At 44.2% G+C, this 16,666-nt stretch overlaps 1 protein-coding gene across 9 annotated transcripts in view; it reads left to right on the top strand.

The window, feature by feature from the left end:
- Positions 1-16,666, top strand: part of CLASP1 (cytoplasmic linker associated protein 1) — a 269,278-nt gene that overhangs the window by 137,129 nt on the left and 115,483 nt on the right. For all 9 annotated transcript variants that reach the window (XM_055572932.1, XM_055572928.1, XM_055572931.1 and 6 more), the window contains exon 9: positions 16,227-16,379. In XM_055572932.1, the coding sequence (XP_055428907.1) occupies positions 16,227-16,379 (153 nt within the window). The remainder of the gene's footprint in view (positions 1-16,226; positions 16,380-16,666) is intronic.

Raw genomic sequence — 16,666 nt, 5'->3', positions numbered from 1 at the left:
GGGGTCGCACAGAGTCGGACACGACTGAAGCGACTTAGCAGCAGCAGCAGCAGCAGAGTTTGTCTAGGGGGTGGAATTCATTGTATTGTCAGAATCTTACCTCTTATTTGACTCTGCATGCGTGCTCAGTTGAGTCCAACTCTTTGCAACCCCAAAGACTGTAACCCACCAGGCTCCAGGCTCCTCTGTCCATGGAATTTTCCAGGCAGAAATACTGGAGTGGGTTACCATTTCCTCCTCCAGAGTCTCTTCCTAACTGAGGGGTCAAATCCATGTCTCCTGCTTTGGCAAGCAGATTCTTTACCACTGTACCACAAAGCTGTCTAGGTGGTGAGATTAGGTGCTCTTAATGGTTAATGTTCTGTGCATTTGAAACATCTATTGTTATTTTTTTAAAAAAGATTGGAGGCAAAGAGACTGATTTGGACACTATTTTAATAGCAGAAATCCAGGTAAGAGGTGAGGCAGACCTGAATGAGGGCAGCCTCAGCGTGGTGGGAGTGGTGGTGAAGGTGGGAGTGGTGGTGAAGGTGAGAGCCGGGGTGTGGCTCTCTGGCCACATTTCAGGATGATGTGGGGGGAGATGGCTGCCTGATGACTGAGTGGTGCTGGGACCGGCCGTAGCAGGGCACTTGGGGAGTGAGCAGTTTTGAGGGTGGAGAAATGATTGTAGTTTTAGACACTAGAACTTAGAATTCTATTTGTATGTGAATTCCAAGTTGGTTTGTATCTTAGAGTAGGGATGGGGCTGGTATTAGAGGATTATAATTTATTAGAATGTAGGTGTTTCTTTTCAGTAGTCATCTTATTTTTCTGTCTTTTTATATTGGAATGTGATATTTGCTTCTCTTGACTTCTTGAGAATGCAGTCATTAAATCAGGGATGGAGGATTTGAAGGATTATTGCATGAGAGGCAGACAGCTCTGAGTGCAGTCACTTTAATATGAGAAGATGTTCTGGTCGGAACCTCTTCCAAATTTGGCTCTGGATTTTTCCAGCTGACTTGCTTTTGCTCCTGTGTAGTGGTTGTCGAGAAGAATTGGGTCAGGGTTGGTACAGTGATAATTAAAATGACATTTCCAGATGAATGCAAGATGTAGGTCTGATATTTGTGGGGTTTGGGTTCTGACATTAATTAAGCACAATACCCCTTTAGGGCAAGTTCAAAGGTAACATAAGTTGTATAGTCAAAAGGAGAAAAGAATGTTCAATCAGTGAAACAATCCATTGCGATTTTTGTCACTATGACATTCAGAGATTATCCGAGGTGTTGAAAGATTAGTTGCCACTTCTGGAAGTTCAGTTTTCAGTCATCAGTATGCAGACTTTGTTCACAGCAATTCACAGTGCTTAAAACGTCCCCCTTTTCCTATGAAATAGTAAACATGTCCCCATATGTTCACTGAAAATAAATGTCTTCACTGTAGTTAGTTTTTGAGCACTTTTGTGAGAAGTGAAGTGAAAGTTGCTCAGTTATGTCCAACTCTTTGCTACCCCATGGACTGTAGCCTGCCAGGCTCCTCTGTCCATGGGATTCTCCAGGCAAGAATACTGGAGTGGGTTGCCATTCCCTTCTCCAAGGGATCTTCCTGACCCAGGGATCGAACCGCAGTCTCCAGCATTGCTGGTGGATTTGTGAGAAGTAACTACCGAGTTAAATGCCCTACTATAACTTATTACCATGTAGGCAATTAAGGTCGTTATAATTAGTAATTACGGCAGTCTATGTGCCTGTGCTATCTTGGGATCAGTTCTGACTGCCGCTTGGGTTATCTCAGCCCAGGGGCTTCACACATGTGGATCCCACTGGAGTCCACGCTCTTGTCACCCAGCTTTATTAACATCTGTTCAGTTTCCAGACGCAACCTTGCGGAGACTTCTCAGGGTCCCTTCCCTGGGCCTCTGAAGCCTCACCGTGGCTCTCAGCTCTGAGAGTGGAAGTGCTTCAATCTCTGAACTGTCAGCATCCAGTTCAGGGACATGTGAACATCTTCTGAATACACAGATCATGGGTGTGTGAGTGATAGTTATTCTATAGATGAAAGACAGGCATAGAGAAGTTTACTAACTTATCCAAACTAAGAAATGGTGCCAGGTTTTGATGTCTGGAGAAGAACTCTCTGAAATCTGTGCATTTTACCTCTCTGCCAGCTGCATCCCAAAGCTGGAGTCACATGGGGAAGACTGAACTCCAGTTACTGTTTGGTTTTCTCAGTGTGACCACACAGTAGCTGGTTTATGCTGTGCTAGAAATGCCAGACCTTTATCCAGCATGAAATCATTGACTGTGAGGTCATAAGGCTCTCCCTGGCCCATCCTCCTGGTGGATGTGCACAGAGGCTGGGTCCAAACTCCACCATCACCCAGCGGCCCGCATGAGTGTACCACCTCTGCACACAGCCACCTCTGGCACAGATGCCCAGACATTGAAAACAGATCTACTCACTAGTCTTTGGAGTTGAGAGAACTGATTGAGCAAGACAGAAAAAATAGTAAAATAGTTGGAATGGGCTTCATGAGCTCTTCTTATAGCCAGGTTCAAGGGCTGAGTAAGTATATATATTTGATTTTTATAAAAATGAAATTGGAAAAGAAAGCAATCAAAAGATCATCTTTTTTAATCCTAAAGTCTTTGTTTGGTACCTTTAGTTTACTTAGGTTTCTTTGTACAAAAGTGTGAATTAGGTTTGAGTGTGGCTAGGATAGGCAGTCACAACAGCATTTCGACTGCTTTGTAATCCCATAAATAATTGCAGCGTTGTGAATTCCCAAGTAGCTATGAGAATAAGTTCAATGAAATATACTAGGGCCTTAGCAGCAGTAAATTGGTTTTAAGTCTGTGTATGTTATAGTTATGCAAAGGCCGTATTCTTACAAAAACTATAGAAAACCATCAACTAACTATAATGTGACTTTTAACTTTTCAGATGGTAAGATATGAATTCAGATTTGAATGAAAATTGCACTAGAGAAAGAAGACATAATAATAGTTGCAGAAAATGTAACAGATTCAAACTCTTGAACATTTACTCAGAGATAGTTTCTAGGAAAGAGCACCAAATTCTTTAAAAAAACATGGTGGATTTTTGTTTGCTATGGTGGTTAATTCTTTCTTGGAATCTCTTTTCAAACTATCTTGAGCTTGACTGATCTGTGTTTCATAGGATTCAGGGTAATCTTTTGATAATCCTTTTGATAATCTTGTTTCCTAGAAGAAAAGCCTTGAAAGGAGTTAAAAATTCATGCCTGGTGAATATGAGTCAGTAGTGAATTGACTTTAACTTTCTACCAGACTGTGTGTAGGGGCCGAAGCAGGATGGATTCCAAGTTGTATGAGGATTGTCTTCTACCCCAGAGCACCTGTTGCATCTAGAAGAGAGCGTGGCTTAGGTGACCAGTGAGTTAAGCCTCCTGTGTCCCTTTTCCTCCTCCGGCTGATTAGCCTGGGGTTGGGTGGCTGGTGGAAGAGCAGCAGGATGGCCCCAGGTCCCCGCTCTGGGACCCTCATGGGCGATGGGAGCATGAGAGGGAGAGCTACCCCCTGGGGTGGCTCCTCCTGCATTTCTCTTACCCTGGATGTGTCCAGAGCCCTGATAGAATGTAAAGCCAGGCCTTCCATCTGGCCAGAGTTCGTAGGGCTCACCAGTCCATGTTAATACAGAGACAGTTTGAGTCTTCCCTGAGCTCCATGGCCAGCTCTTCCGACAGAAAGGCTGGTCCATCCCGGTCTGCCCTGCTGCTCCCCTGAGAGCCCTTTGATACTCAGGATGATAAAGTAGCCATCTCTTTGTGCCCTCCCTTTTGACTGGTTCCAAGGAGAAGTTTATAGTCTCTTTGAGGTGTGTAGGGAGATACTCTTTTTCAAGACTCATCTTCTATACCTGCTATTGCTATGTTGCTGTGGGTTCTTTTCTTTGGGGAGGGCTTTGTATTAACATGGTTAGTTTAAGTTGGGCATCCAAACAGGTCAAGAGATGCCAGCTTGAATAACTCAAACTTCTGGACATGACTTGGAGACTTTGCCTTCAGTCCTTTGTTCCCTGGTGCCCAGGATGGGGACAGTCCCAGAACTGTGGGGCTCCTGGACACGTCTGTGAGCCTTGGCCGCTGGCTGGTTTGTTCACTGTCCCTGTCAGAAGTCCCTTGCCCCTCCTACATTTGTCCACAAGGAGTCTTTGGAATGTATTCTCTCTGCCTGTGTGCTCTCTCAGCGGAGCTGTCTACCATGTGCCTGCACTGTGTAGGCTGTGTGCCCATTTAGAGCATTTCACAGTCCCAGTTCATGATAAGTCCTCTGCTGTCAGACCCAAGCAATGGAGTGAGTCATGTCGGAGTGTGGGTGGAAGGGCACAGTGGATCCTTTCTGAGTTTACTTGTCTCTGTTCTCTGTGCCCCTTTTCTGTATTCACTTGGCACATCCTGTGCGTGCCTTGAGCAAAGCATCACACTGAGTCATGGCTGCTGTGAGTTGTGTGTCTCTGTTTCCCATGCTGGACTGTGAACTCCAGGATAAAAGCCACGCTTTTCTACCTTCCTCCCAGTTCCCTGCAGAGTACCTGGCACAGAGGTGTACTTGGTAAATAGATGCTGAAGAGATGAGGGAAGGAAGCTGCATGTGTTGTGCTCTTAGTGTTCTGTACAGTAACACCCCTCCCCACACCCCACCCCCTCAGAGAGAGAAGACTTGCTCCCAGGCATGCATCCAGTTTTATTTTAGAAGCAACAAAGGGAATACTGAGACCAGATCACCTCTCAGGTGACCCTGTGCCCTGAACTTGAACTTCCAAGTCATAGGGAGGCCAACAGAGAGTTTAGGAAGAATTTAAAAGTTGATGCCTCTTGGGGGAAGCAGATACCTAATTTAGCTTTTTTTCTTTACTTTGTAAATGATGCATTGCTTCCGTGACCCTGAGAAAATTGTCGTTGAGACCATCCCAGAGCTTTTTGACAAGGGGCCAGGTAGATCCTTTCATTTTGGAACCATCTGTAGGGAAGGTGGTTTAAGGCCCTCTTCTGTTTCTCAAAAAATGTTCATACATTTCTTTTCACTGTATAATCTGAATTAGTTCTGTGCCATAGTCTTCTGATCCATGAACATGAAATGTCTTTCCATTTAGTAGGTCTTTAATTTCTCTCAATAACATTACATAGTTTTCAGTAAACATGCAAGCATTCTTTTTGTTAAAATTACTATTTTATTTTTCTTGATGCTATTGTTAATTGAATTACTTTCTTAATTTCATTTTTGAATTGTTCATTGCTGATGTATAAAAATACAATGAGTTCTGTATTGGTTTTAATCCTGTAGTGTCTCTGAAATAATTTATTTGTCCTACTAGTTTTTTAGTGAATTCCTTAGAACTTTATATATGGAGATTATGTCATCTGTGAAGAGAGATAATTTTATTTCTTCTTATCTAATCCAGGTGTTTTTTCTATACTAATTGTCCTGGCTAGAACCTTGAGTATACTGTTGAATAGAAGTGGTGAGAGCAGGCTTCTTGTCTTGTTCCTGATCTTAGGGGGAAAGCATATAGTCTGTCCCTGTTAAATAAGATTTAATAGTGTGCTTTTTGTATTCTGTAGCTAGTCTTCATCAGGTCAAGGGAGTTCCCTTCCAGTCTCTGTTTGTGGTATTTTTAGCATGAAAGGTCTTTTTCCTCCCCAGTATTGGAAATACATTTTGGTACATCTGTTGAACATGTGCTTTTGTCTTTTAGCCTATTAAAACAATGTATTAATACATTAATTAAGTTTATATATTAAACCAATATTACATTCTTGGGCTAAATCCTACTTGGCCATAGTGATAGTTTTTTATATGTTGCTAGCTTTGGTTTGCTAATATTTTGTTGAGGATTTCTGTGTCTATAATCTTAAGAGATACTGATGGCTCTGTGTTTAGGAAATTATCTTAAGTAATTTTCTTAGGTAAGCAAGCATCTGTTACAAGACTAAAATAAAATGATGCACAGAAAGGTCTGAGCAGAGGTGCTCATCACACAGTGGCCAGTTTATGTGAGTTGCTGTTTTTTGTGGTCGTTTATCATCACGACTCTGATCCTAGGATCTTGAGTCAGACAGACATAGACCTGAACTCTTCCTTCACCCCTCTTATTTATTAGTTGTGTGACTTTAGGCACTGCTGTTTGGATGTGTTGAGATTTTCCATCTTTAATGTGGAGTCATGATGGTGCTTCTCTCTTGGGGTTGTCAGGAGGATCCGATGAGGGCCCCGAACACAGGGCCCGGCACACAGGTATGTACAGACATAAGTATGCGCTCACTGTTGCCACTTTAGACACATGACTGCAGTGGTGTTTTGAGGGTGAAAGATTTGAAATAATCAAACTATCTGTAAGTGATTGATCAAATATTATAGATGTGAGCAGTGTAATAATAGTCTTTAAAATGGATTAGACTGATATAGAAAAATGCTAAGTATTGGTAGTGGGCAGAATGGTTTTTGTGCACATGTGTGTATATTGATAGGTTTGTATATACACTGAAGTCTAGAAATGCATGTATATATCTCATTGTGAATAGTCTTATTTCAGGGGTTGTACTTTGAATTTAATTTTTAAATAGGTTTATGCTTTATCAGAAAAAAAATAAAGATATTTCTGACTGGTGGAAAATCAGGAAGGTTAAAAAACATTTAGAGTTGTATTTAGGGGGCCTCCCTGGTAGCTCAGTAGGTAAAGAACCTACCTGCGGTGCAAGAGACCCAGGTTCGATCCCTGGGTCAAGAAGATCCCCTGGAGAAGGATATGGCAAACTACTGCGGTATCCTTGCCTGAAAAATCCCATGGACAGAGGAGCCTGGTGGGCTGCAGTCCATGGGGGTTGCAAAGAGTCGGGCACAACTGAGCGACTAACACTTTGACTTTTCAGGGTTATATTTACCTTACTCTCTTCCTCAGACATTTTTATAACTTTATTTGACTTTATTATCCAATGAAGGCTTATGCATTTTTAGAAGTCATGAAAGCTGAAAAAGATACATGAAGGATGGTTTGCATTCATTCAGAAGTTTTGACTTCTTTCCTGTGGACTGCCAAAGTTAAATATTTGATAGCCCTACCATCTGTTGGCCCAGGCTCCGTTGTGGGTATTAGGAATACCAGAGAAGTACCAGCTGGTCTCTGCCCCAGGGACAGAGACAGAACAAATCTGCACACAGATCATTACAGGGTGAGACGGAGTAAAGGCACATGCATGGCTGTGCAGCCCAGGGCAGGACAGAGTCGGGCAGGATCACAGAGAATGGTGTATTCACAATTACACAGGCGTGTGCTTGGCATATGGGGTCATCAGCAGTGGCTTAGAGCTGTGACAGATCAAGACAAGAAACTTGGGGATTTACAAAAAGCAGCCTGCCTTTGAGCTTGTTATCGTGGCTCCGTGCAGCCCCCTCTTGGGAGTACTAATTATATTCCAGTTACTAGGCTGCCACATTTCTCATTTCCTTGGAGGAAAATTTCAGTAACAAGGAGTGGGTGAAACTGAGAGCCTGTTAGCAACATCAGCTTCCACAGGGTGACCCTCACGTAGGGAGACAGAGTTGGTTGTCTTTGTGTAGAAATGAGGCGTTTTCTCTTCATTGGCTTTCTGTGGGTCAGAGTCTGCCTCAGGAGTGAAGAGAGGAACAGCTTGGTGGTTTAGGTTCCGGCCTCCCTGGCAGATGGATAATGGAAAACAACTGTCTCTTGGTTTCTGTGACATTTTGTTTGTCCTCACAGGTGCGTGTATACATTTCTAAGTGGACAGTATATGTCAAAACTTGTAATTCCAAGTTCTATACACTGAACTCAAAGTCAGTCTTTAGAGTGGTATTTTTTTCTGCCTCTTCGGTACCTGAAACTGTAGTCACAGTGGTGTGTAATGGTCTTTGATGACTTTTGACCCAAAGAGTCTGTGTGTGGCTTGTTGCTTTGTATCGTCCCAATCCAGCCTGATTGCAGTTCAGTCCTGAGGCTGGGGCTCTGCTGGGCCTTCCTTAGGGGTTCAGATGTGAGTAGGGAGGCTGGTGAAGAGGCTGCTTCTGCCTGCCTGTGCTCATGGCTAATCGCCAGCGTCTTTCCAGCATCTGGACCACTGTTCAGGGCTTCAGTGCAAGTTCACAAACTTACTCAGTTTTGAGAATTACGCTACTTTGCTGCCGAGTCCACAAATGACTGTACTACTCTGGACTTTTAATTTTTTCAAAAGGTCCCGTCTCTCCCGTGTTTTAAAATCTCTTTTGTATCTACAGTTCTTTTGGGCACGCTATTCTACTGCTATTTTCATTTCCCTGTGCCTGCTAATTGGGTTACCAGGAGTGATTGAGAGTTGGATGAGAAGTACACTGTGACACTGTAGAAATTTCATGTGTAATTTTTAAAAGTCTTGTCCCAATTCTGTAAAAGGGGGAGTGGAACTCGGGTGATTTTTAAAACATTGGAGGAACTGAAGGTGCCAATAAGCTTATCCGAGCTTATCCGAGAGCTTATCCTAAACTGTCACGTGAGAGAAGTGACCCTCAGAATGATAGCCTTGCAGTGGTGTCTGGAGATAGAATTAATTATTTCTTTGGGTTCAGAGAGAACCGATCCTTCTCTGAGAACATTTTCTATGTAACAGATGTTGTCTTGATGTGTGAAAAATTTTAAATTGATGTAATAGCACAAGCTCTCATAGCTAAAAATACTCATTCTCACACATGTGTTTGCCTTAGTTAAAGCTCTAGAAAAAGAGCCTCTATTCTAACAAATGTCTGCTTAGCTGAAAAGCCTGAAGAAAATGGGAATTTAAGGGACTTGTAGAGTTCAGTATGGATTGATTCAGTTGAAAGATACTGAAACATTTTAGACCATGAGGCCCCTCATCCTGGACTGGATCCATAGTGGACGCCCTCTGCACAGCACAGCAGCCAACACAGCTTATTTGTCCAGGTCAGGAACGGCATCTTCTACATCAGAGAAATTTAACCCCAGTTAACTGAAACTGGATGAATACTTTTTGTAGGGCCTAACCCCCTTCTGAATTTGATTTTAAGTTCTAGGTGTCCCAGAAGCTAGGAACCATAGGGGATACTTATTTGTAGATGGTGTACTAGTTTTCAAATAATAGGTTCAATTGACTTTTGTCCTCCAAACACCTTTTTGGGCGAAGCATCTCTAAACTTAAAGCAGTGTGTCCAACTGTTAATCTCATAAATGAATATTCCCTTTTCCTTGTTCCCCTGAATTTCGGACTCAGATAGAAAATGTGAATCACTTTGTTGGTGCACGAGTCCCACGAGCAGCCATGTAATCTTGCTATCACAGTGTTCGTGGTGATGAGTGCTTGGTATCGTGCTCTTAGCTTGTGGCCTTGTGACGTGTGACGTGACCCCTGTGCTGGCACTGGTCTAGGCGGGTTCAAGGATTTTTCTTAATGCGTGTTTGCTTTTTATTGTGTCTGTTTATCTGTTGGGCTTTCAACCATCATTTCTCATTCCCATCACTGTGTTTAACTACTGCGTTCTGAGCCCCCTTCTATTTTTGTATTTATTTACTTCTGACCTGGTTAGAAATTTAGGTAAGTCAGTCCATCAGATTTGTTTTCGTAGAGAAGTAAAGAGGCTAAGTTGGAACTAATGGAGCTCGGTTTCTAAAATCCCTCCACTGGCTGCCTGTTCCCCTTGCCTTCCTTGGGAGCCATTTCCATGTGGGCACTGGTGATGAAGCAGCTGCCGCCTGGTGCAGCATGTGCAGCGTAACATGTGCAATGAGTGTGAACAATTTGTGATGAGCTGTTAAAACTACAAGCTGTTTGAGGACAGACCCTGAACTGCTTCCATTCCCTTCTTACTTGCCCCGTTTTCTGTGTGGCTCCCCCTCCAGCAACATATGTCCTAAGGCCCCACCCCCACCCCGTGCCCACATGCCAACAAGGATCCTTTCTCTGGCTATGGGATATTCTGCCTGTAACATGAGAATATGAGGAGGATAGAAACCAAATGTTGAGTGTTTTAATCTTTGCTTTAAACAGTTATCTTTTGCAGTAATTCAAGTATAAGAAGAAAGCCTTACATTACTTGCACATTTGCTCTCACCAGTGCCCTTCATTTCTTAGTGTAATTCCAAGTTTCCATTTCATACCATTTTCCTTTTGCCTGGAGGGCGTCAGTGTTTCCTGGAGTGAGTCTGCTGGCGATGAGTTCTGCTTTCGTTCAGTCTATTCTTAAAAGGTATTTTTGCTGGATGTAGCTAGGTTAATACCTTTCTTTTGCCATTTTAAAGATGCCATTCTGTTGTCTTCTGACATACGGGACTTCTGATGAAGCCTGTTGTCATTTTGTCCCTCTGTATAGAATGTGTATTTTTCCCTCTGGCTTCTGCTGCTGATGTAGTTTCACTGTGTCAGACTTGTGGATATGGTAACAGAGTGCAGCCATGCTCAGTCCTTCACAGGTGTCCCTTGGCATGTGCTGCGCACCCTATCACCAGGCACTGCTTACTGCTGAACCGTTAGTGGAGTCCTGCTCAGCCATTGGTCGGTGCCACAGTGCGCCTCTCTCCCCAGAGAGCAACTGTCCATGAACGACCTTAAGTGGCCTATTCAACCAATGGGAGGGGTGGTGGTCTTCAGGCGGAGAGTGAGGTAAGAGGTGGATGCTGGCCTTCTCCCCAGGGCCCTCTTACCCAGCCTCATCTCAGTGGTTGAGTTGGAGGGGCCCAGGGAACAGGCTGGGGGGCTGTGTCCTGCAGGGCTCCAGAGCCCTGGCCATGGCTGCCCACTGGCTGGGCCCAGGCCTTGAGGCGGCTGTGAACCTCTCCCCATCCCCAACTCTGTGACCTAATGGCAGCAGCCATCTGCATAGGATGCAGTCTGTAGGACGTGTACCCTGCTGTCTGGGCAGCCTAAGGAGCCTGAGGGCAAGTTGGGTCCTGGGCGCCTGGCTCCCTCAGTGATGACAGCTGGGCGGGGTCCGAGGACCTGGCCCTGAGGGAGCCGCCAGCTAAGTTCTGCCTCCTCTTAGCAGGACCTGGACCTCAGAGGGTGAAAGTTGTGCCTTGGGGGTGAGCCCTTTCTTGTCAGAACAGAGAATAACATTTGTTTGGTGGAGGTTTACAGGAACATCATTACCTGACTTTTACCTGACTTCAAGAACAAAAGATCTGAAACTAAGAAGTTAGCAAACAACTCACCACGCCCCTGCCTTACCTTCCCTGGGAAAGGATTTTGCTGAAAGTTTTTAGGGAGTCTGAGGTTTTTAAGGCATGAGCCACCCATCTCCTTGTTCAGTTCAGTTCAGTTGCTCAGTCGTGTCCGACTCTTTATGACCCCATGAATCACAGCAAGCCAGGCCTCCTTGTCCATCACCAACTCCCAGAGTTCACTTGTGCTGCTGCTGCTAAGTCGCTTCAGTCGTGTCCAACTCTGTGCGACCCCAGAGACGGCAGCCCACCAGGCTCCCCCGTCCCTGGGATTCTTGAGGCAAGAACACTGGAGTGGGTTGCCATTTCCTTCTCCAATGCATGAAAGTGAAAAATGAAAGTGAAGTCGCTCAGTCGTGTCCAACTCCTAGCGACCCCATGGACTGCAGCCTACCAGACTCCTTCATCCATGGGATTTGCCAGGCAAGAGTACTGGAGTGGGTTGCCGTTGCCTTCTCCAGAGTTCACTTGTAGGGCCCCACAATAAACCTTTTTGTTACAGAGCCCAAGCTCATTCTGCTCACCACCTGACAGGCCAGTAAATCGGGAGATAAGTTGTTGGAACAAGGAATAATGACTTTAACTGGGAAGCTAGCAGACTAAGAAGATGGCAGACTTGAGCATCTCGAAAACCATCTTCCCTCCATCCAAATTAGGGCTCCTTTTATATACAAGACGGGAGGGGGAGGAGCCCACTGTGGTGCTGATCAGTGGCTGAGCAGGGCAGCTGACAGTTGGCTCACTGAGGGTCCCTTGCTTGGGGGAGGGGCCCACTATGGCGCCTACCAGTGGCTGAGCAGGGCAGCTACAGCTTGTGCCTGCCTCGCTGCTGTTTCATCCTGAGAAGAAAGGTGCAACTCCTGACCGATGCCGGGTCTGAAGAAGTACCAGGTTGCTCTAGCAACATCATCCTCTGGTACTTGGTGGAGCTAGGTGTGAAGACCTTGACCTTGGTGGTCAAGCAGAGGTGGTTGACATGATTATTACTGGGATTGCTGACTGAGGTGGCGGGTGCCATGGGCTCAGCCTGCCACTGGCTTCACTGGTCAGCTCCTGACCGATGAGGTGGCCAGAAGCCAGTGTTCCCAGAGCGGAGCTCCTGCCTGCCTGCTTGGTGGCGGACACAGGCTGGTCTGGTGGGCTGGGCACAGAGAGGTGTGGTGATGGAGTGGTCCCTGCACCAGGGACGGAGGAGGGAAGGGCCCACCGTGCTCGGGTTTGGTCTGGGGAGGCCGCTGTTAACACTCCTGCGCTCCACGCTCCAGCGTTCTGGTGTGTGGCCTCACTGTGTGACACACAGACACCTGAATTTGGTGACGAGTATCGTCCCACAGGCCTCCGAGACGGCTCCTCTTATTCCCCACCCTCCCTTTTGATATCTGTGTTTAATTTTGATTAATTTTTTGTTGCCGTGTGTGTGTAAATTCTCTCATTTCCCCCCTTCTTTTGCAGTGCCTAACCTGCTTTGAATCCCATTTAATGATATTTTCATTTCAGCTACTGTATATTCTTAATTTCTAGAAGTTCCATTTGGTTCTTTGAACTAGCTTCCTTTTCTTTCATTACACCTGTGAATTCCTTTAATTCTTGAACATGGATATAGCAGGTTTCATGTTCGTATCTGAGAGTTCCATTGTCTCTGTCATTTCTTAGTGGGTCACTATTTTGTGATGGTTTTCCCTCCTGATTATGGGCCACATTGCTCTGCTTCTCAGCTGTTTAGGAAATTTTGATTAGTATGTTATGTATTGTGACTGCTACATTATTGAGGATCCATGGTTGGTTGTGTTTATTTAAAGAATGTTTGGCAAGGCAGTTAAGTCACTTGCAAATCTAATATCCTTAAGCCCTGTTTTTAAGCTCTGAGAGGACAATTTGGTGTATTAGTTCAGCCCCCCTACTAAGGCCTGCTGTCTCTGGGGTTTCTACTGAATGCATTCGGTGAGTCGCTGAAAACATCCCAACTCTGGTGCTCGAAAATCTTCCCCTTTGTGTAAACTTTGCAAGTTGTTCAAATTACAGTTTCCTGGTCATTTTGTACCCTCCCTTAGGAAATTTCATTCACATATATGTGGCCCAGAACTTAGGACATTTCTAGAGCTCTCTTTCTATGGGGCTTCCTCTTTTTCAGCACTCCACCCTGTAACTTCCAGCCACCTCAGCCTCCCTGAAGTCTGATCCTCATTTTCTCCACTTCGCAAGACTGCCAGGTTCATTTTGGGTTCCTCTTCCCCATAAGAGGTGGCCTGGAAATGTTCACCAGGCAGGAAGTTGGAGTGATTAAAGAGCTTACCTTGTTTGTTTCCCTTCTCTGAGACGTCACAGTTCTATACTGCCTGTTGTCTTCTGAAAGTAGTTGTTTTATATATTCTGTGTGGCTTCTAGGAAGAGGTTAGGTCTTTGCTAACCCATCATTGTTGCAGGTGGAAGCCCCTGGGATTCAGTGAAATTGACCCATAAAAATAATTCTCACTAACTGCACGCAGTTCCACACAGCATGCCTACCTGTGTTAGAGAACTAAAGGCAAATTATATGTGTTTCTGAGTGAAGCATAGCTGTGGTCACATCCCTCATTATTTACCTTCCCCACAGTCTGGGGCTGTCACTGATCTCCGAGGAGTGATGACCACAGTTTCACAGCGGCTGAGTGATACTGGTGGCCTATGTGCTCTTGGGGCTCCCCGAGCACAGACAGGCTGCTTCTGCTGTCAGTGCTCAGTGGGTGACCTCCTTCTGTATTTTAAGACCAGGTTTTACTCTTGGATCCAGGCTTCCCTGGTGGCTCAGACGGTAAAGCATCTGTCTGCAGTGTGGGAGACCCAGTTTCGATCCCTGGGTTGGGAAGATCCCCTGGAGAAGGAAGTGGCAACACACTCCAGTCCTCTTGCCTGGAAAATCCCATGGACGGAGGAGCCTAATAGGCTACAGCCCGTGGGGTCGCAAAGAGTCAGACACGACTGAGTGACTTCACTTTTTTTTTTTCTCATTTTTTGCTCTTGGAGGGGCCTTACTAGTGTGCTCTGCAGTTTAATAATCACTTTTGAGTCTGTATGGGAAGTCTGTGCTAAAAGACCACTGAACATCTGAATCAGTAAGACATTGATGCATGGATTGAAGAAGCCATCTGTGAAACAGCACAGCTTGCCAGGTGGTCAGAAGTGTAAAGGCATGTGGAGGGAAGCTAATCTGCATAGGATTCTGCATTTGTGATTCCTCCTTTGTTGTTGTCTTGTTGACTAGTTGCTCAGTTGAGTCCAACTCATTTAGACCCCAGGGACTGTAGCCCACCAGGCTCCTCTGTCCATGGGATTTCCCAAGCAAGAATATTGGAGTAGGTTGCCATTTCCTTCTCTAGGGTATCTTCTCAATCCAGGGATAGAACTCACATCTCCTGCTTGGCAGGTGGATTCTTTACCACTGAGCCACCTTAGAAGCCCAGTTTCTCCCTTACTGTTGAATAAAAGGAGCCCTATGATTTGAAGTAGATTGTTGGTGAACTGTAAGGAACATTCACTTTCACTTTCACTTAACATTAGGGTCTTAGGTAGACACAAAACTTGGCTGTGGATAGTTCAGCTGAGAAGCAACTAGATCAAGAAAAACAGATTATTTCTGTTTTTGGTCAACAGTTACTTACTTTAGACTTACTGGTAAAGAACTAAGCCCTTTTTCAGAAATCATGAATATCGCCAGCTATGGATGTTAATTTTCTTTTTTTGTTTGTTTTTAGTAACTCCTAAGTTCTTTATTTATCCTCCTGACTGACCCACACATGCTACATAAGCCCCTAGTGCTCTGTATAGTGCACTGTGATAGCTTTAATTTTTTTGTCATCAAAATGCTGTTCATCAGTATGCTCAAAGATGATTTCTTTATATATATATATATATTTTTTTTTTTTTTTTTAAATACAACTTGAGGAATATTGATGGGATCTACTGCTGTCTAAGGAATTCCCTTATAGCTCAGTCAGTAAAGAATCTGCCTGCAATGCAGGAGACCCAGGTTTGATTCCTGGGTTGGGAAGATCCCCTGGAGAAGGAAATGGCAACCCAGTCCAGTACTCTTGCCTGGAGAATCCCATGGACAGAGGAGCCTGGCGGGCTACCGTCCATGGGCTGCAGGAGTCAGACACGACTTAGAGACTAAACCACCACTACTGCTATCTAGAAAATTTAGAGGTTAATGAATTTATTGAAGAAAAAAAAAAAAAGCTTAATTTCGCTAAAGTGCAACACTGAAGAAGAGGTTGTTTTGAGGGGGGAGAAGCCTATCAAATTTTGTTTGAAATTTTAAAATGGTAGTATTTTCAGTGTTGGCAAGAATGTGGCAAGAAACTGAATTTTCAGGAAAAGTATGTATTTATATGAACTTTCTGAAGATAACTTGGGTAGTATACATCAAAAGCTTTTATATTCTGACTCAGTAATATTGCTTCTAGAAATTATTTTTCTTAAAGTTATTAAATATTCAAACAAAAATGCATGTAGAAAGGTGTCTGTTGCAGTATTATTTCTAAGCATAAGATATTAGAATATCCCTAACTGTCTTAGCAATGAAAATGTTTTTTATTTGTAGCATTTTCCAATTGCAAAGTACTATGGAACCATTAAAATGGCATTTATGAAGAATATTTCATCATGTGGTAAAATCTACATTTGAAATAAGCAATTTTCTAAAATGGAATATAGTCGTGCATTAACTATTAAAAAGTACATGAAAGAATGGCCAGAAATATACCAGATTGTTAAAGTAACTGTTCCTACATGATAGTTTCATGAGAGGTTGCTTTCTTCTTTATGGTTTTTCTGTTTTCTGAAATTGGAGTGGAAAGCATTCCTGATATGTGAAAGTTAACAGGGTGTTCGTAGCTGCATTCTTGACTCACCTAAGGCTTTTCTAGACCCTGGGTGGACATCTCAGATTCCAGAAAAGAAGGCAAACCATTAATCTCTAAATAAAACTAATTGCTGTTTTCACTTGAGATGAAAAAGTACTTAAAAATTAAAAAAAAGAAAAAATTTCTTTGCTTACTCTTCAGATAAAAATTTTGATGATGAAGATTCTGTGGATGGTAATAGACCTTCTTCCGCCAGCTCTACGTCGTCCAAAGCTCCAGCAAGCTCACGGAGAAACGTTGGAATGGGGACCACCCGTAGGCTCGGCTCCTCCTCTCTTGGATCCAAGTCTTCAGGTAAGACCAAGCCCAAGCACAGTGCTGCGTGGTCCACTGTGTAGGTGCTTAAAAGCAGATGCGCATGCTGCTCACCTTCTGTGTCCTTTAGAGGTGCAGTAATTCTGTGGGCAGTATGAGTCCACTTTCTCTTCCTTAAGTAAATTGGTTCTCATCTATGGATGCTGATAAGCTGGTAGAATGTACGTCTGAGCTGCTGTGTTGCATGTTTGCTGGGGCAGAATCTTTGGGTGTGTGAATCCACCACGGAGCAGAGCTCATGGTATCCTAATGGCCTTGGGCTCCTG

The sequence above is a fragment of the Bubalus kerabau genome, chromosome 3 (genome assembly GCF_029407905.1).
Source record: "Bubalus kerabau isolate K-KA32 ecotype Philippines breed swamp buffalo chromosome 3, PCC_UOA_SB_1v2, whole genome shotgun sequence".
In the NCBI taxonomy this organism is placed as follows: Eukaryota; Metazoa; Chordata; class Mammalia; order Artiodactyla; family Bovidae; genus Bubalus; species Bubalus kerabau.
Note: the sequence above shows the minus strand (reverse complement) of the source record. Positions and strands in the feature narration are given on the sequence as shown.